Consider the following 22,767-nt stretch of genomic DNA (forward strand, 5'->3'; position numbering starts at 1 on the left):
GCACGGAGCTTGTTGTGACACCGTCGTGACGCTGTCGTGACGCTGTAGTAACGCTGTTGTTGTTCCAGGCGACGGTGCGGCGGGCGCTGGCGGCACTGGGGCCGCGCGGAGCTGGTGGTGGCGCCATTGCGACGCCGTCGTGACACTGTAGCGACGCTGTTGTGACGCTGTTGTCGTTGTTGTTCTCGCAGGCGACTGTGCGGCAGGCGCTGGCGGCGCTGGGGCCGCGCGGAGCTGGCAGTGATGCCGTTGTGACGCTGTAGTGACGCTGTTGTTGTCGTTCCCATCGCAGGCGACGGTGCGGCGGGCGCTGGCGGCGCTGGGGCCACGCAGAGCTGGTGGTGGCGCCGTCGTGACGCTGTAGTGACGCTGTAGTGACGCTGTTGTTCCCGTTCCCATCGCAGGCGACGGTGCGGCGGGCGCTGGTGGTACTGGGGCCGCGCGGAGCTCGTTGTGACGCCGTCGTGACACCGTCATGACGCTGTCGTGACGCTGTTGTTCCCGTTCCCATCGCAGGCGATGGTGCAGCGGGCGCTGGCGGCGCTGGGGCTGCGCAGAGCTTGTTGTGACGCTGTAGCAACGCTGTTGTCGTTGTTGTCACAGGCGGCGGTGCGGCGGGCGCTGGCGGCGCTGGGGCTGCGCAGAGCTTGTTGTGACGCTGTAGTGACGCTGTTGTTCCCGTTCCCGTCACAGGCGGCGGTGCGGCGGGCGCTGGCGGCGCTGGGGCCACGCAGAGCTGGTGGCAACGCTGTCGTGACACTGTAGTAACACTGTAGTGACGCTGTTGTTGTCGTTCCCATCGCAGGCGACGGTGCGGCGGGCGCTGGCGGCGCTGGGGCCGCGCAGAGCTCGTCGTGGCGCCGTCGTGACGCTGTAGTGACGCTGTTGCGACGCTGTTGTTGCAGGCAACGGTGCGGCGGGCGCTGGCAGCGCTGGGGCCGCGCAGAGCTGGTGGTGGCGCCGTCGTGACGCTGTAGTGACGCTGTAGTGACACTGTTGCTCCCGTTCCTCGCAGGCGACGGTGCGGCGGGCGCTGGGGCCGCGCGGAGCTCGTCGTGACGCCGTCGTGACGCTGTAGTGACACCGTCGTGACGCCATTGTGATGCTGTAGTGACGCTGTTGTTCCCGTTCCCGTCGCAGGCGGCGGTGCGGCGGGCGCTGGCGGCGCTGGGGCTGCCGAGCTGGGGCCGGGCGGAGCTGGTGGTGGCGCCGTCGTGACGCTGTAGTGACGCTGTAGTGACGCTGTTGTTCCCGTTCCCATCGCAGGCGGCGGTGCGGCGGGCGCTGGCGGCGCTGGGGCCGGGCGGAGCTGGTGGTGGCGCCGTCGTGACGCTGTAGTGACGCTGTAGTGACGCTGTTGTTCCCGTTCCCATCGCAGGCGGCGGTGCAGCGGGCGCTGGCGGCGCTGGGGCCGCGCAGAGCTTGTTGTGACGCTGTAGTGACGCTGTTGTTCCCGTTCCCGTCACAGGCGGCGGTGCGGCGGGCGCTGGCGGCGCTGGGGCCACGCAGAGCTGGTGGCAACGCCGTCGTGACGCTGTAGTGACGCTGTAGTGACGCTGTTGTTCTCGTTCCCATCGCAGGCGGCGGTGCGGCGGGCGCTGGCGGCGCTGGGGCCGCGCAGAGCTGGTGGCAACGCCGTCGTGACACTGTAGTGACGCTGTTGTTCCCGTTCCCATCGCAGGCGACGGTGCGGCGGGCGCTGGCGGCGCTGGGGCTGCCGAGCTGGGGCCGGGCGGAGCTGGTGGTGGCGCTGGGCCGGGAGCTGGGGCTGGCGCGGGGCCGGGGGGCCGGCGCTGGGCGACCTGGTGGAAGCCGTCCGCGCCTCCCCCGACCGAGCCTTCATCCGCCGCCTGCTCAGCTGGGAATGCGCCGTCTGCGGCTGGGCCCTGCCCCGGCACCAGGTACCGGCCCGCGTGCGACGCGCGCGGGGACCCTCGGGTGACGCGGGGGGACGCTCGGGTGACGCACGCGGGGTGCGGGGGGCTCCTATGGGGTGGCCGTGGGCGAAGGGGGGACCCTGATGTGGCGCTTTTGGGGCTCGTGCAGGACCCTCGTGCGAGCAACACCCTCATGCGACGCGCGGGGACGCTCGGGTGACACGTGGGGACGCTCGGGTGACACGTGGGGGGACATGGGGAGCCCTATAGGGCGGCTATGGGGCAGAGGGGGGGACCCCGGGGCACCCTCGTGCAACACCCTCGTGCGATCAGGACCCTTGTTCAACACCCAGGGACCCTCGTGTGACACGTGGGGACACTTGGTGACACCCCGGGGGGATACAGGGAGCCCTATAGAGCGGCTATGGGGCAGAGGGGGGGACCCCGGGGCGCCCCGGTGTGAGACCCCTCGTGCGAGCAACACCCTCGTGCGAGACCCTCGTGCGAGCGGGACCCTCGTGCGACACGTGGGGACGCTTGGGTGACATGTGGGGACACTCGGGTGACACTGTGGGGGATATAGGGAGCCCTATAGGGCGGCTATGGGGCAGAGGGGGGACCCCGGGGTGCCCCAGTGCGAGACCCTCGTGTGAGTAGCACCCTCGTGCGACGCGCGGGGACCCTCGTGCGACACCCTAGGGGAGGCAGGGAGCCCTATAGGGCGGCTATGGGGCAGAGGAGGGACCCCGGGGCGCCCTAGTGCAACACCCTCGTGCGAGCGGGACCCTCGTGCGAGACCCTCGTGCGAGCAACACCCTCGTGCGACGCCCGGGGGGATATAGGGAGCCCTGTAGGGCGGCTATGGGGCGGAGGGGGGACCCCGGGACGCCCTCGTGCGAGACCCCTCGTGCGAGCGGGACCCTCATGCGACACATGGGGACGCTTGGGTGACACGTGGGGACACTCGGTGACACCCCAGGGGATATAGGGAGCCCTATAGGGCGGCTATGGGGCAGAGGGGGGGACCCCGGGGCGCCCCGGTGCGAGACCCCTCGTGCGAGCAACACCCTCGTGCGAGACCCTCGTGCGAGCGGGACCCTCGTGCGACGCGCGGGGACCCTCGCGCGAGGGAGACAGACGGACAGACGGACGGACAGACAGACGGACGTCCGTTTTGGGGGGGGTGTCGCCCCGCAGATGCAGTCGCTGACGTCGTGCGAGTGCACCATCTGCCCCGAGTGCTTCCGGCAGCACTTCACCATCGCCGTGAAGGAGAAGCCCATCGGGGGGCTCGTGTGCCCGGCCTGCGACGGGCCCGACCTCGCCGACGACGCCCAGCGCCTCTCCTACTTCTCCACCCTCGACATCCAGGTGAGCCGCCCTCCGCCGCCGCGGCCCGCGCGCGCGCCGGGAGTGGGAACCTTCCCGGTGTCCCTCGCGCGGGGAGCGGGAACGTCCCGGTGTCCCTCGCGCGGGGAGCGGGAACTTTCCTGTGTCCCTCGCACAAGGAGCGGGAACCTTCCCGGTGTCCCTTGCGCGGGGACACCCGGAACGTCCCCATGTGCCTCACGTGGGGACATCCGGAACGTCCCCGTGTCCATCACACAAGGACACCCGGAACGTCCCGCTGTGGCTCGCGTGGGGATACCCGGAATGTCCTTGTGTCCATCATGCAAGGACACCTGGAACATCCCCATGTGCCTCACGCGGGGACACCCGGAACATCCCGGTGTCCATCACACGAGGACACCCGGAACGTCCCCGTGTGCCTTGTGCGGGGACACCCGGAACGTCCCCGTGTGCCTCGCGCGGAGACACCCGGAACGTCCCCGTGTCCATCACATAAGGACACCCGGAACGTCCCCGTGTGCCTCATGCGGGGACACCCGGAACGTCCCCGTGTCCCTCGCGCGGGGACACCCGGAACATCCCCGTGTCCATCACACAAGGACACCCGGAACATCCCCGTGTCCCTTGTGCGGGGGACACCCGGAACGTCCCCGTGTCCATCACATGAGGACACCCGGAACGTCCTCGTGTCCCTTGTGCGGGGACACCCGGAACATCCCCGTGTGCCTCGCGTGGGGACACCCGGAACGTCCTTATGTGCCTTGCGCGGGGACACCCGGAACGTCCCCGTGTCCATCACATGAGGACACCCGGAACGTCCCCATATCCCTCGCGCGGGGACACCTGGAACGTCCCCATGTGCCTCGCGTGGGGACACCCGGAACGTCCTTATGTGCCTTGCGCGGGGACACCCGGAACGTCCCCATATCCCTCGCGTGGGGACACCCGGAACGTCCTTATGTGCCTTGCGCGGGGACACCCGGATCGTCCCCGTATCCCTCGCGTGGGGACACCCGGAACGTCCCCGTGTCCATCACATGAGGACACCCGGAACGTCCTCGTGTCCCTTGTGCGGGGGACACCCGGAACGTCCCCGTGTGCCTCACGCAGGGACACCCGGAACGTCCCCGTGTCCCTCACGCGGGGGACACCCGGAACATCCCCGTATCCATCACACGAGGACACCCGGAACGTCCCCGTATCCCTTGCGCGGGGACACCCAGAACGTCCCTGTGTCCATCACACAAGGACACCCGGAACATCCTCGTGTCCCTTGTGCGGGGACACCCGGAACGTCCCTGTGTGCCTCACACGGGGACACCCGGAACGTCCTGGTGTCCATCACCTGAGGACACCCGGAATGTCCCTGTATCCCTCGCGCGGGGACACCCGGAACGTCCCCATGTCCATCACACGGGGAGCGGGAACTTTCCTGTGTCCCTCACACGAGGATCAGGAACTTCCCTGTGTCCCTTACATAGGGATTGGGAACTTCCCGGTGTCCCTCGCACGGGGACTGCAATCACCCTTGTGTCTCTCGCACGAGGACACCCGGAACGTCCCCGTGTCCCTCGCACGAGGACACCAGGAATGTCCCGGTGTCCCTCGCATGGGGAGCGGGAACTTTCCGGTGTCCCTTCCACAAGGATGAGGAATCTCCCCATGTTCCTTGCACGGGGACTGCGATCACCCTTGTGTCCCTCGCACAGGGAGCGGGAACTTCCCTGCGTCCCTTGCACAAGGACGCTGGGAACGTCTTGGTGTTCCTTGCACAAGGATCGGGAATGTCCCGGTGTCCCTCATGCAGGGATCAGGAATGTCCCGGTGTCTCTTGCACAGGGATTGGGATCGGGATCTTCCCCGTGTCCCTTGCACGGGGACCGGGAACCTTCCTGTGCTCCTCGCACGGGGTTTGGGAACTTCCCCATGTTCCTTGCACGAGGATTGGGAATGTCCCAGTGTCCCTCACAGGAGGATCGGGAACATCCCAGTGTCTCTCACACGAGGACCGGGAACCTTCCCGTGTTCCTTGCACAGGGGTTAGGAACTTCCTGGTGTCCCTCGCACGGGGACTGCGATCACCCTTGTGTCCCTCGCACGAGGACACCCGGAACGTCCCCGTGTCCCTCGCACGAGGACACCAGGAATGTCCCGGTGTCCCTCGCATGGGGAGCGGGAATCTCCCCATGTCCCTCGCACGAGGATCAGGAACTTCCCGGTGTCCTTCACACGGGGACGCCGGGAACCTCTTGGTGTCCCTTGCACAAGGATCGGGAATTTCCCGTGTCCCCTGCATGAGGACACCGGGAACCTTCCCGTGTCCCTCGCACGGGGATCAGGAACCTTCCCGTGTCCCTCGCACGGGGATCTCAGACCCCCTCGTGCCACTCGCACGGGGATCCTGATCCCTCTCGTGCCCCTCGCACGAGGACACATCCCCTGGCACGAGGACCCGTCCCCTCGCATGAGGAGCGTGTCCCTCGCACAAGGACGTGTCCCCTCGCACGAGGACCCGTCTCCTTGCACGAGGACTTGTCCTTTTGCACGAGGAGCGTGTCCCTCGCACGAAGACACGTCCCCTGGCACGAGGAGCGTGTCCCTTTGCACGAGGACGTGTCCCCTCGCACGAGGACCCGTCTCCTTGCACGAGGACATGTCCTTTTGCACGAGGAGCGTGTCCCTCGCACGAAGACACGTCCCCTCGCACAAGGACGTGTCACCTTGCACGAGGACGTCTCCTCTTGCACGAGGACGCGTCCCCTCACACGAGGAGCGTGTCCCTCGCACGAGGACCTGTCCCCTCGCACAAGGACAGTGTCCCCTCGCACGAGGACGCATCCCCCACGGTGTCCCCGTCCGTCCATCTGTCCGTCCGTCCCCCCCCCCCGCAGCTGCGCGAGTGCCTCGACGCCGAGACCTACGAGCTCTTCTGCCAGAAGCTGACGGAGCGCGAGCTCATGCGCGACCCCAAGTTCCTCTGGTGCATCCGGGTGCGTCGCCGTGGGGCCGGGGGGGGGGGGTCGCCATGGGGCTGGGGGGGGTCTCTATGGGGCTGGGGGGGGTCGCTATGGGGCTGGGGGGGTCTCTATGGGGCTGGGGGTTGGGTTTGGGGGTTGCTGTGGGGCTGGGAGGTGCCTGGGGGGGGTCGCTATGGGGCTGGGGGAGGTCGCTATGGGGCTGGGGGGGGTCACTATGGGGCTGGGGTGGGCTGGGGGGGGTCGCTACGGGGCTGGGGGGAGTCTCTATGGGGCTGGGGGGTCCCTGGGGGGGTCCTTATGGGGCTGGGGTGTCCCTATGGGGTTGAGGGGTCCCTGGGGGGCGTCTCTATGGGGCTGGGGGGTCGCTATGGGGCTGGGGGGTGGGTTTGGGGGTCCCCGGGGGGCTGGAGGTGTCTGGGGGGAGTCGCTATGGGGCTGAGGGAGTCACTATGGGGCTGGGGGTGTCCCTATGGGGGTGCCGCTATGGGGCTAGGGGGTCTCTATGGGGCCGGGGGGGTCCTGTGGGGCTTGGGGGGTCCCGTGGGGCCGAGGCGAGGGGTTGTTATGGGGCTGGGGGTGGGTTTGGGGGTCCCCGGGGGGCTGGGAGGAGGCTGGGGGTGGTCTCTATGGGGCTGGGGGGGTCGCTATGGGGCTGGGGGTCAGGATCAGGGGCCGTTATGGGGTCAAGAGGGGAATCTATGGGGCTGAGGAGGGGAATCTATGGGGCTGGGGGGAATTTATGGGGCTGGAAACCAGAATTGGGGGCTGCTATGGGACCAAGGGGGGGACAATCTATGGGGCTGGGGGGTCTCTATGGGGCCAAGGAGGGGAATCTATGGGGCTGGGAGGGAATCTATGGGGCTGGGGGGGGGATCTATGGGGCTGGGCAGGTCCCTATTGGGGGCCGCTATGGGGCTGGGGGGGGTTCCTATGGGGCTGGGGGTCAGGATGGGGGGCCGCTATGGGGCCAAGGGGGGGGAATCTGTGGGGCTGGGGGGGTCTCTATGGGGCTGGGGGGGCTCTATGGGGCCAAGGAGGAGAATCTATGGGGCTGGGGGGGTCTCTATGGGGTTGGGGGTCAGGATCGGGGGCTGTTATGGGGCCAAGGGGGGGGACTCTATGGGGCTGGGGGGGATCTATGGGGCTGGGGGGGATCTATGGGGCTGGGGGGTCTCTGTGGAACCAAGGAGGAGAATCTATGGGGTTGGGGGGAACCCTATGGGGCTGGGGGTCAGGATCGGGGGCCGCTATGGGGCCAAGAGAGGGTGAATCTATGGGGCTGGGGGGGATCTATGGGGCCAAGGAGGGGACTGCTATGGGGCCAAGGAAGAGAATCTGTGGGGCTGGGGGGTCTCTATGGGGCTGGGGGGGATCTATGGGGCTGGGGGGTCTCTATGGGGCTGGGGGGGATCTATGGGGCCAAGGAGGGGAATCTATGGGGCCGGGGGGGGGTCTCTATGGGGCTGGGGGGGCTCTATGGGGCCAAGAAGGAGAATCTACAGGGTTGGGAAGGGATCTATGGGGCTGGTGGGGAATCTATGGGGCTGGGGAGGGATCTATAGGACCAAAGAGAGGAATCTATGGGGCTGGGGGGGGGAATCTATGGGGCCGGGGGGGTCTCTATGGGGCCGGGGGGCGGCTCTGAGGCTCGGGGAGGAGGGGGGGGGGGGGGGGCTCCGCGGGGCCGGGTTCGCCGTGGGGCGGGGGGTTTCGCCGTGGGGCGGGGGGGGGGGGTGTCGCCGTGGGTCTGACCCCCACGTGTCCCCCCCCCCCCCGGCGCAGTGCTCGTTCGGGTTCATCTTCGAGGGGGAGCAGGGCCCGGCGCAGTGTCCCCAGTGCCACCAGCGCTGCTGCCCCCGCTGCCAGCGCCCCGTGCGTGACCGTCCCCCCCCCCCCCCCGCGCCGTGGGGCTGCTGGGGGGCGGGGGGGGCTGCTATGGGGCTGCTATGGGGCTGGGAACGGGCTGCTATGGGGTTGGGAGGGCTGCTGTGGGGCTGGGGGGGCTGCTATGGGGCTGGGGGGGGTTGCTATGGGGCTGGGAGAGCTGGGAGGGGGTTGCTATGGGGCTGGGGGAGGCTGCTATGGGGCTGGGGGGGCACTATGGGGCTGCTATGGGGCTGGGGGGGCTGCTATGGGGCTGAAGGAGGCGCTATGAGTCTGCTATGGGGCAGGGGGGGCTGAGAGGGGGCTGCTATGGGGCAGGGGGGATGCTATGGGGCTGCTATGGGGCTGGGGGAGGCTACTATGGGGCTGCTATGGGGCTGAGGGAGCTGCTATGGGGCTGGGAGGGGGCTACTATGGGGCTGCTATGGGGTTGGGGGGCTGCTATGGGGCTGGGGGAGGCTGCTATGGGGCTGGGGGGCTGCTATGGGGCTGCTATGGGGCTGGGAACGGGCTGCTATGGGGCTGCTATGGGGCTGGGAGAGGGCTGCTGTGGGGCTGGGGGGGCTGGGAGGGGGCTGCTATGGGGCTGGGGGGGCTGCTATGGGGCTGAACGGGCTGCTATGGGGCTGGGGGGGCTGCTATGAGGCGGGGGGGCTGCTATGGGGCTGGGGGGGTTGTTATGGGGCTGCTATGGGGCTGGGGGGGCTGCTATGGGGCTGGGGGGGCGCTGTGGGGCTGCTATGGGGCTGGGAACGGGCTGCTATGGGGCTGGGAGGGGGTCCCTATGGGGCTGGGGGGTGCTATGGGGCTGCTATGGGGCTGAAGGAGGCGCTATGAGTCTGCTATGGGGCTGGGGGGGATCTATGGGGCTGGGAGGGGGCCGCTATGGGTCCAGGAGGAGCTGCTATGGGGCTGGGGGGGATCTGTGGGGCTGGGAGAAGCCGCTATGGGGCTGGGGGAGGGGATCTATGGGGCCGGAGAAAGAGCTACGGGAGGAACACGGCTCTGCCCCATACCTGGCTGACGGGGCTGCCTGTGTCGTCGCCGTGGGTCGCCGCCGCCGTGGGTCGCCGCCGTGGGTCGCCGTGGGGCAGTGGGAGGCGCAGCACGGAGGCCTCTCGTGCGCCGACTTCGCCGCCTGGAAGCGCCGCAGCGACCCCCAAGCGCAGGCGCCGGGGCTGGGGGCCTTCCTGCGCGAGCACGGCATCGGTGAGCGCCGTGGGGCAGCCCCATAGCGCGCGGGGGGCGGGGGGGCGGGGCGGTGGGGCTGCCCCACGGCGAGCGGGACGGGTTAGGGGCTGCCCCACGGCGAGGCGGTGCGGGGTGTCCTTCCTGCGCGAGCACGGCATCGGTGAGCGCCGTGGGGCTGCCCCATAGCGCGCGGGGGGCACGGTGGCGGGGCGGGGGGCTGCCCCACGGCGGGACAGCTGCCCCACGGCGAGCAGGATGGGTTGGGGGCTGCCCCACGGCGAGGTGAGGGCGCAAGCACAGCATCGGTGAGCGCTATGGGGCAGCCCCATAGCGTGGGGGGCACGGTGGCGGGGCGGTGGGGCTGCCCCACGGCGAGCGGGACGGGTTAGGGGCTGCCCCACGGCGAGGCGGTGCGGGGTGTCCTTCCTGCGCGAGCACGGCGTCGGTGAGCGCCGTGGGGCTGCCCCATAGCGTGTGTGGGGCGGGGGTGGCGGGGTGGTGGGGCTGCCCCACGGCGAGCGGGACGGGGTGACAGGGTGTGGGGCTGCCCCACGGTGAGGCGAGGGGGGTGAGCACGGCATCAGTGAGCGCCGTGGGGCTGCCCCATAGCGCGTGTGGGGCAGGGGGATGGGGTGGGGGGCTGCCCCACGGCGAGTGGGATGGGTTAGGGGGTGCCCCACGGCATGGCGGGGATGTGGGTCCGGCTGTGGGCCAGGGGGTCCCACTGTGGGTCTCGCTATGGGGCAGAGGCCTCACCGTGGGGCAGAGGGTCCTGCTGTGTGTCCAGCTATGGGGCAGCGGGTCTCGCCATGGGTTTAGCTATGGGGCAGAGGATCCTGCTATGGGGCAGGGGATCCTGCTGTGGGTCTAGCTATGGGGCAGAGAGTACCGCTATAGGGCAGAAGATCCTGCTATAGGTTCTGCTATGGGGCAGGGGGGTCCCGCCATGGGGCAGAGCAGCCCGCTATGGGTCAGGGCACCCCGCTATGGGGCAGAGACCTCGCCGTGGGGCAGGGGGTCCCACTGTGGGTCTAGCTATGGGGCAGAAGATCCTGCTATGGGTCCTGCTATGGGGCAGGGGGTCTCATTACGGGTCCAGCCATAGGGCAGAGGCCTCGCCGTGGGGCAGGGGGTCCCGCTATGGGTCCCGCCGTGGGTCAGGGCACCCCGCTATGGGGCAGAGGCCTTGCCGTGGGGCAGGATGACCCCCCAGCAGCCCCCACCCCAGTGCCGGGAAGAGGAGGGGGGGGCCCACGCGTGGGGCCTCGCCGTGGGGCAGGGGAAGGTCGCAGCGAGACGGGACCTGGGGGGGCCGGTAGCGGTGGGTCCCGCCGTGGGTCGCGCCGTGGGTCCAGCCCCACGGCGTGCAGCTCGCCTGCGCTACGCACCAGCCCGCTGACGGGGGGGGGGGGCCCACGCTTGGAGCCTCGCCGTGGGGCAGGGGAAGGTCGCAGCGAGACGGGACCTGGGGGGGGCCGGTGGCGGTGGGTCGCGCCGTGGGTCGCGCCGTGGGTCCAGCCCCACGGCGTGCAGCTCACCTGCGCTACGCACCAGCCCGCTGACGGGGGGGGGGGGGGGGGCCCACGCTTGGAGCCTCGCCGTGGGGCAGGGGAAGGTCGCAGCGAGACGGGACTTGGGGGGGCCGGTGGCGGAGGGTCGCGCCGTGGGTCGCGCCGTGGGTCCAGCCCCACGGCGCCGCAGCTTGCCCGCAGTGCGGCCTGTGGTACGCGCTGGCCCGCGGCGGCTGCATGCACTTCCAGTGCTCCCAGTGCCGCCACCACTTCTGCAGCGGCTGCTACCGGCCCTTCTACGCCAAGGACGTGAGTCGGGGGGGGACGCCGTGGGGCTGGGGGGGGGTCCTGTGGGGCAGGGGGGGTCCTATGGGGCTGGGGGGATTTCCTATGGGGCAGGGAAGGGTTCTTATGGGGCTGGGGGGATTTCCTATGGGGCAGGGGAGGGTTCCTATGGGGCAGGGGAGGGTCCCTATGGGGCTGGGGGGTGTCCCTATGGGGCAGGGAAGGGTTCTTATGGGGCTGGGGGGCGTCCCTATGGGGCAGGGGAGGGTTTCTATGGGGCTGGGGGGGTCCCTATGGGGCAGGGGAGGGTTTCTATGGGGCTGGGGGGTGTCCCTATGGGGCAGGGAAGGGTTCTTATGGGGCTGGGGGGGGTCCCTATGGGGCTGGGGGGGTCCCTATGGGGCAGGGGAGGGTCCCTATGGGGCAGGGAAGGGTTCTTATGGGGCTGGGGGGGTCCCTATGGGGCAGGGAGGGTTCTTATGGGGCTGGGGGGGGTCCCTATGGGGTAGGGAAGGGTTCCTATGGGCTGGGGGGGTCCCTATGGGGCAGGGGAGGGTTTCTATGGGGCTGGGGGGGGTCCCTATGGGGCAGGGGAGGGTTCCTATGGGGCAGGGGAGGGTCCCTATGGGGCTGGGGGGGATCCCTATGGGGCAGGGGAGGGTTCCTATGGGGCAGGGAAGGGTTCTTATGGGGCTGGGGGGGTCCCTATGGGGCAGGGAGGGTTCTTATGGGGCTGGGGGGGGTCCCTATGGGGTAGGGAAGGGTTCCTATGGGGCTGGGGGGGGTCCCTATGGGGCAGGGGAGGGTTTCTATGGGGCTGGGGGGGGTCCCTATGGGGCAGGGGAGGGTTCCTATGGGGCAGGGGAGGGTCCCTATGGGGCTGGGGGGGATCCCTATGGGGCAGGGGAGGGTTCCTATGGGGCAGGGAAGGGTTCTTATGGGGCTGGGGGGGGTCCCTATGGGGCAGGGAAGGGTTCCTATGGGGTTGGGGGGGTCCCTATGGGGCAGGGGAGGGTCCCTATGGGGCAGGGAGGGTCCCTAGGGGGGGCTCTGGGGTCTTTATGGGGCGCTATGGGGCACACAGGGCTCTCTATGGGGCAGGGGGATCGCTGTGGGGCACAGGGGGGTCCCTATGGGGCGGGGGGGGGTCCCTAGGGGGGGCTCTATGGGGCGGGGGAGGGTCTCTATGGGGGGGCTCTGGGGTTTCTATGTGCCATTTTGGGGGTGTTATGGGGGGTTTGGGGGTTCCTATGGGGCAGGGAGGGGTTTCTATGGGGCAGGGAGGGTCTCTATGGGGCAGGGAGGGTCCCTAGGGAAGGGTTCTGGGGTCTCTATGGGGTGCTATGGGGCACCCGGGGGTCTCTATGAGGCAGGGGGATCGCTGTGGGGCACGGGGGGGGGTCCCTATGGGGCGCTATGGGGCACACGGGGGTTTCTATGGGGCAGGGAGGGTCCCTAGGGAAGGGTTCCGGGGTCTCTATGGGGTGCTATGGGGCACCTGGGGGTCTCTATGGGGCAGGGGGGTCCTTAGGGGGGGCTCCAGGCTTCCTATGGGGCGCTATGGGGCACACGGGGGTCTCTATGGGGCAGGGAGGATCCCTAGGGAAGGGTTCCGGGGTCTCTATGGGGCGCTATGGGGCACATGGGGGTCTCTATGGGGTAGGGGGATCCCTATGGGGCACTATGGGGGGCCATGGGCTCCCCGGGGGGGGGTTCTGGGGTCTCCATGGGGCAGGGAGGGGTCCCTAGGGGGCAGCTCCAGGCTCCCTATGGGGCGCTATGGGACACACAGGGGTCTCTATGGGGCGGGGGATCGCTGTGGGGCACGGGGGGGGGTCCCTATGGGGCGATATGGGGGGCCGTGGGCTCCCTGGGGGGAGGTTCCGAGGTCTCTATGGGGCGCTATGGGGCACCCGGGGGTCTCTATGGGGCAGGGAGGGTCCCTAGGGGGGGGCTCCGGGCTCCCTATGGGGCGCTATGGGGCACCTGGGGGTCTCTATGGGGCAGGGGGAGGTCCCTAGGGGCAGCTCCAGGCTCCCTATGGGGCGCTATGGGGCACCCGGGGGTCTCTATGGGGCAGGGGGATCCCTATGGGGCACTATGGGGGGCCATGGGCTCCCCGGGGGGGGGTTCTGGGGTCTCTATGGGGCAGGGGGGTCCCTAGGGGGGGCTCCAGGCTCCCTATGGGGCGCTATGGGGCACACAGGGGTCTCTATGGGGCAGGGGGAGTCCCTAGGAGGGGCTCTGGGCACTCCCTATGGGGCGCTATAGGGCACTATGGGGCAGGGGCAGTCCCTAGGGGGTCTCTATGGGGCAGGAGGGTCCCTAGGGGGGGCTCCAGGCTCCCTATGGGGCGCTATGGGGCACATGGGGGTCTCTATGGGGCAGTGAGGGTCCCTAGTGGCAGCTCTGGGCTCCCTATGGGGCACTATGGGGCATATGGGGGTCTCTATGGGGCAGGGGGATCCCTATGGGGCACTATGGGGGGCCATGGGCTCCCCGGGGGGGGGTTCTGGGGTCTCCATGGGGCAGGGGGGGTCCCTAGGGGGCAGCTCCAGGCTCCCTATGGGGCGCTATGGGACACACAGGGGTCTCTATGGGGCAGGGGGATCGCTGTGGGGCACGGGGGGGGGGGTCCCTATGGGGCGATATGGGGGGCCGTGGGCTCCCCGGGGGGAGGTTCCGAGGTCTCTATGGGGCGCTATGGGGCACCCGGGGGTCTCTATGGGGCAGGGAGGGTCCCTAGGGGGGGGCTCCGGGCTCCCTATGGGGCGCTATGGGGCACCTGGGGGTCTCTATGGGGCAGGGGGATCCCTATGGGGCAGGGGGGGGGTCCCTATGGGGCGCTATGGGGGGCCGTGGGCTCCCCGGGGGAGGTTCCGGGGTCTCTATGGGGCAGGGAGGGTCCCTAGGGGGGGCTCCGGGCTCCCTATGGGGCGCTATGGAGCACACGGGGGTTTCTATGGGGCAGGGAGGGTCCCTAGGGAAGGGTTCCGGGGTCTCTATGGGGTGCTATGGGGCACCTGGGGGTCTCTATGGGGCAGGGGGGGTCCCTAGGGGCAGCTCCAGGCTCCCTATGGGGCACCTGGGGGTCTCTATGGGGCGGGGGGAGTCCCTAGGGGGGGCTCCGGTCCCCCTATGGGGCACATGGGGGTCTCTATGGGGCAGGGGGATTGCTGTGGGGCACGGGGGGGGGTCGCTATGGGGGGGGCCGTGGGCTCCCCGGGGGGGGAGGAGGTTCCGAGGTCTCTATGGGGCGCTGCGGGGAGCCCCGCGCCGCCGTGGGGCCGGGCGGGGGGCGGCGCCGTGGGGCTGACGGCGCCGTGGGGCAGAGCTGCCCCGAGCGCGGCTGCCCCCTGCGCGCCTCCCTGCACGGCCACCACCCCCGCGACTGCCTCTTCTACCTGCGCGACTGGGACCCCCCCCGCCTGCAGCGCCTGCTCCAGGTGCCCCACGGCGCCGCTATGGGGCGCTACGGGGCGGGTGGGGCTCCTGTGGGGCGCTACGGGGCGCTGAAAGGCAGCTGGGGGGTGTTACAGGGTGTTGTGGGGCAACTATGAGGTGTCGTGGGGCAGCTATGGGGTGGTATAGGGCAGCTATGGGGTGCTGGGGGGCAGCTATGGGGTGCTGTGGGGCAGCTATGGGGCGCTACGGGGCGCTGAAAGGCAGCTGGGGGGTGTTACAGGGTGCTATGGGGCAGCTATGAGGTGTCGTGGGGCAGCTATGGGGTGGTATGGGGCAGCTATGGGGTGCTGTGGGGCAGCTATGGGGCACTACGGGGTGCTGTGGGGCTGCTGTGGGGCGCTACGGGGCACTGAAAGGCAGCTGGGGGGTGTTACAGGGTGCTATGGGGCAGCTATGAGGTGTCGTGGGGCAGCTATGGGGTGGTATAGGGCAGTTATGGGGTGCTGTGGGGCAGCTATGGGGCGCTATGGGGCACTGAGGGGTGCTGAAAGGCAGCTGGGGGGTGTTACAGGGTGCTATGGGGCAGCTATGAGGTGTCGTGGGGCAGCTATGGGGTGGTATGGGGCAGCTATGGGGTGCTGTGGGGCAGCTATGGGGCACTACGGGGTGCTGTGGGGCTGCTGTGGGGCGCTACGGGGCACTGAAAGGCAGCTGGGGGGTGTTACAGGGTGTTGTGGGGCAACTATGAGGTGTCGTGGGGCAGCTATGGGGTGCTGTGGGGCAGCTATGGGGTGCTGTGGGGCAGCTATGGGGCGCTATGGGGCGCTACGGGGTGCTGGGGGGCATTAGGGGGTGTTATGAGCCACCGTGGGGCAGCTATGGGGTGCTGTAGGGTAGTTATGGGGTGGTATGGGGCGCTGTGGGGCTGCTATGGGGCGCTATGGGGCGCTACGGGGCGGGTGGGGCTCCTGTGGGGCGCTACGCGGTGCTGAAAGGCAGCTGGGGGGTGTTACAGGGTGTTGTGGGGCAACTATGAGGTGTCGTGGGGCAGCTATGGGGTGCTGTGGGGCAGCTATGGGGCGCTATGGGGCACTGAGGGGCGCTGAAAGGCAGCTGGGGGGTGTTACAGGGTGCTATGGGGCAGCTATGAGGTGTCGTGGGGCAGCTATGGAGTGGTATGGGGCAGCTGTGGGGTGCTGGGGGGCTGCTATGGGGCGCTGTGGGGTGCTGGGGGGCTGCTGTGGGGCGCTACGCGGTGCTGAAAGGCAGCTGGGGGGTGTTACAGGGTGCTGTGGGGCAGCTATGAGGTGTCGTGGGGCAGCTATGGGGTGCTGTGGGGCAGCTATGGGGTGCTACGGGGGGCTGGGGGGCATTAGGGGGTGTTATGGGGCACCGTGGGGCAGCTATGGGGTGCTATAGGGTAGTTATGGGGTGGTATAGGGTGGTATGGGGTGCTGTGGGGCTGCTGTGGGGCGCTGTGGGGTGCCGAAAAGCAGCTAGGGGGTGTTACAGGGTGCTATGGGGCAGCTATGGGGTGGTATGGGGCAGCTATGGGGTGGTATGGGGCAGTTATGGGGTGCTATGGGGCACTGTGGGGCAGCTATGGGGCGCTACGGGGTGCTGAAAGGCAGCTGGGGGGTGTTACAGGGTGCTATGGGGCAGCTAGGGGGTGTTAGGGGCCACCGTGGGGCAGCTATGGGGTGCTATAGGGCAGCTATGGGGTGATATGGGGCACTTCTGTGGCATTATGGGGTGCTGTGGGGCAGCTATGGGGCGCTACAGGGTGCTGGGGGGCGCTGGGGGGCTGCTATGGGGTGCTATAGGGCAGTTATGGGGTGGTGCGGGGCAGTTGTGGGGTGTTAGGGGGTGCTGTGGGGCTGCTATGGGGTGCTATGGGGCGCTACGGGGTGCTGGGGGCCATTAGGGGGTGTTATGAGCCACCGTGGGGCAGCTATGGGGTGCTGTAGGGTAGTTATGGGGTGGTATGGGGTGGTATGGGGCGCTGTGGGGCTGCTATGGGGCGCTGTGGGGTGCTGGGGGGCTGCTATGGGGCGCTGTGGGGTGCTGGGGGGCTGCTGTGGGGCGCTACGGGGCACTGAAAGGCAGCTGGGGGGTGTTACAGGGTGCTGTGGGGCAGCTATGAGGTGTCGTGGGGCAGCTATGGGGTGCTGTGGGGCAGCTATGGGGCGCTACGGGGGGCTGGGGGGCATTAGGAAGTGTTATGGGGCACCGTGGGGCAGCTATGGGGTGCTATAGGGTAGTTATGGGGTGGTATGGGGTGCTGTGGGGCTGCTGTGGGGCGCTGTGGGGTGCCGAAAAGCAGCTAGGGGGTGTTACAGGGTGCTATGGGGCAGCTATGGGGTGGTATGGGGCAGTTATGGGGTGCTATGGGGCACTGTGGGGCAGCTATGGGGTGCTACGGGGTGCTGAAAGGCAGCTGGGGGGTGTTACAGGGTGCTATGGGGCAGCTATGAGGTGTCGTGGGGCAGCTATGGAGTGGTATGGGGCAGCTATGGGGTGCTGGGGGGCTGCTATGGGGCGCTGTGGGGCACTACGGGGCGCTGAAAGGCAGCTGGGGGGTGTTACAGGGTGCTATGGGGCAGCTATGGGGTGCTGGGGGGCTGCTATGGGGCGCTATGGGGCGCTACGGGGTGCTGGGGGGCATTAGGGGGTGTTATGAGCCACCGTGGGGCAGCTATGGGGTGCTATAGGGCAGTTATGGGGTGTTACGGGCTGCTATGGGGTGCTGTGGGGCTGCTATGGGGCGCTGTGGGGTGCTGGGGGGCTGCTATGGGGTGCTATAGGGCAGTTATGGGGTGGTATGGGGCAGCTGTGGGGTGTTAGGGGGTGCTGTGGGGCAGCCATGGGGTGTTTGAAGGTGCTATGGAGCGGTTATGGGGTGCTATGGGGCAGCTATGGGGTGTTATGGGGCACTGTGGGGCAGCTATGGGGTACTATAGGGTAGTTATGGGGTGCTATAGGGCAGTTACGGGGTGGTGTGGGGCAGTTGTGGGGTGTTACGGGGTGCTGTGGGGCTGCTATGGGGCGCTATGGGGCGCTACAGGGCGCTGAAAGGCGGCTGGGGGGTGTTACAGGGTGCTATGGGGCAGCTACGGGGTGCTATAGGGCAGCTATGGGGTGTTCGAAGGTGCTATGGAGCGGTTATGGGGTGCTATAGGGCAGCTATGGGGTGCTGAAAGGCAGCTGGGGGGTGTTATGGGGCACTGTGGGGCAGCTATGGGGTGCCGCGGGGCAGCTATGGGGCGCTATAGGGCAGCTATGGGGTGATATGGGACACTTATGTGGTCTTATGGGGTGCTGTGGGGCTGCTATGGGGTGCCATAGGGTAGTTATGGGGTGTTACAGGGTGCTATGGGGCAGCTATGGGGTGCTATGGGGTGCTATGGGGCAGCTATGGGGTGTTAGGGGGTGCCATAGGGGAGCTATGGGGTGCTGTGGGGCAGCTATGGGGTGTTAGGGGGCAGCTCTGGGGTGCTGTGGGGTGCTATGGGGCACTTGTGGGGTGTTACGGGGTGCCGTGGGGCAGCTCTGGGGTGTTACAGGGTGCTATGGGGCAGCTATGGGGCGCTGGGGGGGCAGCTAGGGGGTGTTGCAGGGTGCTATGGGGCAGCTATGGGGTGCTATGGGGCGCCGTGGGGCAGCTATGGGGCGCTGGGGGGGCAGCTAGGGGGTGTTGCAGGGTGCTATGGGGCAGCTATGGGGCAGGGGGAGGGCAATGGGGCAGCCGTGGGGCAGGAGGGGGCTGTGGGGCAGCCGTGGGGCAGGGGGAGGGCGGCGCCGTGGGGCAGCCGTGGGGCAGCCGCGCTCACCGTGGGTCTCCCCCCCGCCAGGAGAACGGCGTCGCCTTCGACACGGAGCCGCCGCCCGGCGCCCGCCCCCCGCCCGGAGGTGGGGCCGCCCCACACGCGTGTCCTTGGCGTGTCCTCGGCGTGTCGCGCCCCCGTCACCTCCCCCCCCCACGTGTCACCCCGGGTGTCACCCACAACGCGCGTCACCCGCACGCGCGTCACCCCGTGGGCCCCGCGTGCGACCTGTCCCGTGTCCTTAGCGTGTCGTTAGCGTGTCGTTAGCGTGTCGTTAGCGTGTTGTTAGCGTGTCGTTAGTGTGTCACACCCCTGTCACCCATGTGTCACCCACACGTGTCACCCTGTGTGTCACCCGCACGCGTCACCCCATGGGCCCTGTGTGTAACCTGTCCGGTGTCCTTAGCGTGTACTTAGCGTGTACTTAGCGTGTTGCTAGTGTGTCATTAGGGTGTCGCACCCCTGTCACCCCCCACGTGTCACCCCGTGTGTCACCCGCACGTCGCCCATGTGTCACCCTGTGCGTCACCCCCATGCGTCACCCCGTGGGCCCCACGTGTAACCTGTCCCATGTCCTTAGCGTGTACTTAGTGTGTCCTTAGCATGTTCTTAGTGTGTTGTTAGTGTGTTAAGGTGTCATTAGCGTGTCGCACCCTTGTCACCCACACGTGTCACCCTGTGTGTCACCCCGTGGGCCCCGAGTGTAACCTGTTCCATGTCCTTAACATGTCCTTAGTGCGTCTATAGTGTGTCATTAGCATGTCCTTAGCATGTCACACCTGTCACCCATATATGTCACCCCACATCACCTGTGTGTCACCCGCATGCGTCACCCCATGGGCCCCATGTGTAACCTGTCCCGTGTCCTTAGCATGTCCTTAGCATGTCCTTAGCGTGCACTTAGCATGTTCTTAGCATGTCATTAACGTGTCATTGGTGTGTCGCACCCATGTCACCTGTATGTTACCCCGCGTGTCACCCGTGTGTCACCTGCACACGTCACCCCATGGGCCGTGTGTAACTTGTCCCGTGTCCTTAGCATGTCCTTGGTATGCTAGTGTCATTAGCATGTCACACCAGTGTCACCCGTATATGTCACCCTGTGTGTCACCTGCGTGTCCTTAGCGTGTTGTTAGCATGTCATTAGCATGTTTTAGCATGTCGTTAGCATGTCATTAGCGTGTTCTTACCGTGCGCAGGGGGCTGCGAGTGTGGGGGGTGTTGCATGTCCTTAGCGTGTCCTCGGCGCGTTAGTGTGTCGTTAGCGTGTCATTAGTGTGTCCTTAGCGTGTCCTTAGCATGTCGATAGCATGTCCTTAGCGTGTCCTTAGCGTGTCCTTGCCGGGCGCAGGGGGCTGCGGGGTGCTGGAGCAGAAGGAGACGCCGGCGGGGGCTGCGGGCGGCAGGCGCGGGGGGCGTCGCGCGTCCTTGGCGTGTCCTTAGCGTGTCGCTAGCGTGTCCTTAGCGTGTCCTTGCCGGGCGCAGGGGGCTGCGGGGTGCTGGAGCAGAAGGAGACGCCGGCGGGGGCTGCGGGCGGCAGGCGCGGGGGCGTCGCGCGTCCTTGGCGTGTCCTTAGCGTGTCGCTAGCGTGTCCTTAGCGTGTCGTGGCCGGGCGCAGGGGGCTGCGGGGTGCTGGAGCAGAAGGAGACGCCGGCGGGGCTGCGGGACGAGGCCTGCGGCAAGGAGGTGCTGCCGGGACACGCCGGCCTCTGCCTGTGAGCCGCCCCGGGGGGGGGATTTGGGGGGTCTCAGGGGGTATTTGGGGGGTATTTGGGGTCCCTAGAGGGGGAAATTGGGGGTATTGGGGGTCCCTGGGGGATTTGGGGGGTCCCTGGGGGGGGCATTTGGGGGGGTATCGGGGGGTATTTGGGATTCCCAGGGGGTATTTGGGGGTATTAAGGGTCCCTGGGGGGATATGCGAGATTTTGGGGGTCCCTGGGGGGATTTGGGGGGTCTCGGGGTATTTCGGGGTATTAGGGGTCCCTGGGGGGGGGATTGGGGGTCCCTAGGGAGGGAATTAGGAGGGATTGGGGGTCCCTGGAAAGATTTGGGGGTCCCTGGGGGGGGGATTGGGGGTGTTGGGGGTCCCTGGAGGGATTTGGGGGTCCCTGGGGGAGCAATTGGGGGGTATTAGGGGGTATCAGCAGTCAGCTGGGGGGGGATTTGGGTCCCTTTGGAGGCGTTTGGGGCCGGGGGGGGGGTGTTGGGGGTCAGCTGGGCGTTTGGGATCCATCGGGGGCGTCGGGGTCAGTCGGGGGGTGTCAGGATCAGTCAGGGAGGTGCTGGGGGGCTGTTAGAGGGGTGTTGGAGTCAGTCGGGGGGTGTCAGGGTCACTTAGAGGGTGTTGGGGTCAGTCGGAGGTGCCAGGGCCAGTCGGGGGGGTGTCGGGGGGCTGTTGGAGGGGTGTCGGAGTCAGTTAGTGGGTGTCGGGGGGCTGTTAGAGGGGTGTTGGAGTCAGTCGGGGGGTGTCAGGGTCACTTAGAGGGTGTTGGGGTCAGTCGGAGGTGGCAGGGCCAGTCAGGGGGGTGTCGGGGGGCCGTTGGAGGGGTGTCGGAGTCAGTTAGTGGGTGCCGGGGGGCTGTTAGAGGGGTGTCGGAGTCAGTCGGGGGGTGTCAGGGTCACTTAGAGGGTGTTGGGGTCAGTCGGAGGTGCCAGGGCCAGTCAAGGGGTGTCGGGGGGCCATTGGAGGGGTGTCGGAGTCAGTTAGTGGGTGGCGGGGTCAGTCAGGGGGTGGCGGGGGGGCGTTTGGGTGGTATCGGGGTCAGCCGGGGGTGTCGGGGTCAGTCGGGGGGGTTGGACCCCCCCACGCACACCCCCACACCCCGTTTTTGGGGGTCCCCCCGTCCGTCCCCCCGTCGCGGCAGGGCGCACTACAAGGAGTACCTGGTGCGGCGCATCAACGAGCGCCGCCTCGACCCGGCGCCGCTCTACTCGCTGCCGGAGCTGCGCGCCGCCGCCGAGCGCCACCTGCCCGCGCCGCCGCCCCCCCGCGCCGCCGCCGAGCCCCCCGCCGCCTACCGCCGCCGCCTCCTCCAGGTGGGCGGGGCCTGCGGCGGCGTGGGGTTTGCGCTGTGGGGGGCGTGGCTTGCACCGCGGGGGCGTGGCTTGAGCGGCGGGGGGTGTGCCCATGGTGGATATCGTTTGCATGAAGGGGGGCGTGGCTTGAGCAGCAGGGGTGTGCCCGTGGCGGGTATAGTTTGCAATGAGGGGGCGTGGCTTGTGCCGCGGGGGCGTGGCCTGCACTGCAGGGGTGTGCCCATGGCAGGTGTACTTTGCATGGAGGGGGGCGTGGCTTGTGCAGTGGGGGTGTGGCTTAAGCAGCAGGGGGCGTCCCCATGGTGGGTATAGTTTGCACGCAGGGGGGCGTGGCTTGTACAGTGGGGGTGTGGCTTGAGCGGCGGGGGGTGTGCCTGTGGCAGGTATAGTTTGCACAGAGGGGGCGTGGCTTGCGCTGCAGGGGCGTGGCCTGTGCCGCAGGGGGCGTGGCCACGCAGGAGATGCTTTGCATGGCGGGGGAACGCACCCCAAATTGGGTATAGTTTGCACGGGGGGGCGTGGCTTGCACCGCGGGGGCGTGGCTTGAGTGGCAGGGGCGTGCCCGTGGCGGGTATAGTTTGCACAGCGGGGGGCGTGGCTTGTGCGGTGGGGGTGTGGCCTGCACCACAGGGGCATGCCCATGGCAGGTATAGTTTGTGTGGAGGGGGGCGTGGCCTGCACCACAGGGGTGTGCCCATGGCGGGTATAGTTTGCACTGAGGGGGGCGTGGCCTGCTTGGCAGGGGCGTGGCCTGCACCGCGGGGGGCGGCACCCATGGCAGGTATAGTTTGCGTGGAGGGCGTGGCTTGCACGGCAGGGGCGTGGCTTGAGCGGCGGAGGGCATGCCCGTGGCAGGTATAGTTTGCACTGAGGGGGGGCGTTGCCTGCGTGGTGGGGGCGTGGCCGCGCAGGGTATACTTTGCATTGAGGGGGCGTGGCTTGAGTGGCGGGGGCGTGGCCCGCGCGGCGGGTACGCTCTGCAGGGAGGAAGTACGGTTAGCGGGGAGGGGGGCGTGGCCGGCGGGGGTGTGGGGGGCGTGGCCCACGCGGGACAATGGCTTGCGCAGAGGGGGGGCGTGGCCTACGGGGGGAGACAAAGGGCGCCTCAAGCCACGCCCCCCCTTCCCTTCCCCGTAGTGTCTCGCCCAGGAGGCGCCGCTGGGTCCTGCCGCCCCCCTGCCGCGCCGCCCGCAGTGACCGATACTGTGTGTTTTGCGGGGGGGGGGGATCCTCTTTTGGGGTCCCCCTCCCCCCCGTTTTTGGGGTTCCCCCACCCCGTTTTGGGGGGGAACCCGCCTGCTTTTTGGCGAATTCTCCCTTATTTGGGGGGGGTCTTTTCCTCCTCCCCCCCCGTTTGCTTCCTGCTCAATAAAAGCTGCCCCCCCCCCCCCAGCTCTATGTGTCTCCGTGCGGTTTCTCGCTCCGC

The 22,767-nt window shown here is 68.2% G+C and overlaps 2 protein-coding genes across 2 annotated transcripts; both read left to right on the top strand.

Annotated features, from left to right (window-relative positions):
- The first annotated feature begins 519 nt into the window (after nucleotides 1–519).
- LOC136996247 (E3 ubiquitin-protein ligase RNF31-like) lies at nucleotides 520–22,581 on the top strand. Its single transcript, XM_067317174.1, is given in 13 exon segments — nucleotides 520–764; nucleotides 1,552–1,765; nucleotides 1,767–1,901; nucleotides 3,075–3,248; nucleotides 6,119–6,217; nucleotides 7,988–8,077; nucleotides 9,184–9,298; nucleotides 10,982–11,100; nucleotides 14,409–14,522; nucleotides 18,333–18,390; nucleotides 19,924–20,020; nucleotides 21,170–21,341; nucleotides 22,479–22,581. Coding segments are annotated over 13 exon segments (1,692 nt in total). The 3' UTR covers nucleotides 22,539–22,581.
- On the top strand, nucleotides 14,800–16,624 carry LOC136996246 (PE-PGRS family protein PE_PGRS47-like). Its single transcript, XM_067317173.1, has 3 exons — nucleotides 14,800–14,856; nucleotides 16,051–16,152; nucleotides 16,454–16,624. The coding sequence occupies exons 1-3, from the start codon at nucleotides 14,800–14,802 to the stop codon at nucleotides 16,622–16,624; spliced, it is 330 nt and encodes a 109-aa protein (XP_067173274.1).
- Nucleotides 22,582–22,767: the final 186 nt, after the last annotated feature.

This window comes from Apteryx mantelli, unplaced genomic scaffold (assembly GCF_036417845.1).
Source record: "Apteryx mantelli isolate bAptMan1 unplaced genomic scaffold, bAptMan1.hap1 HAP1_SCAFFOLD_303, whole genome shotgun sequence".
Taxonomy (NCBI): domain Eukaryota; kingdom Metazoa; phylum Chordata; class Aves; order Apterygiformes; family Apterygidae; genus Apteryx; species Apteryx mantelli.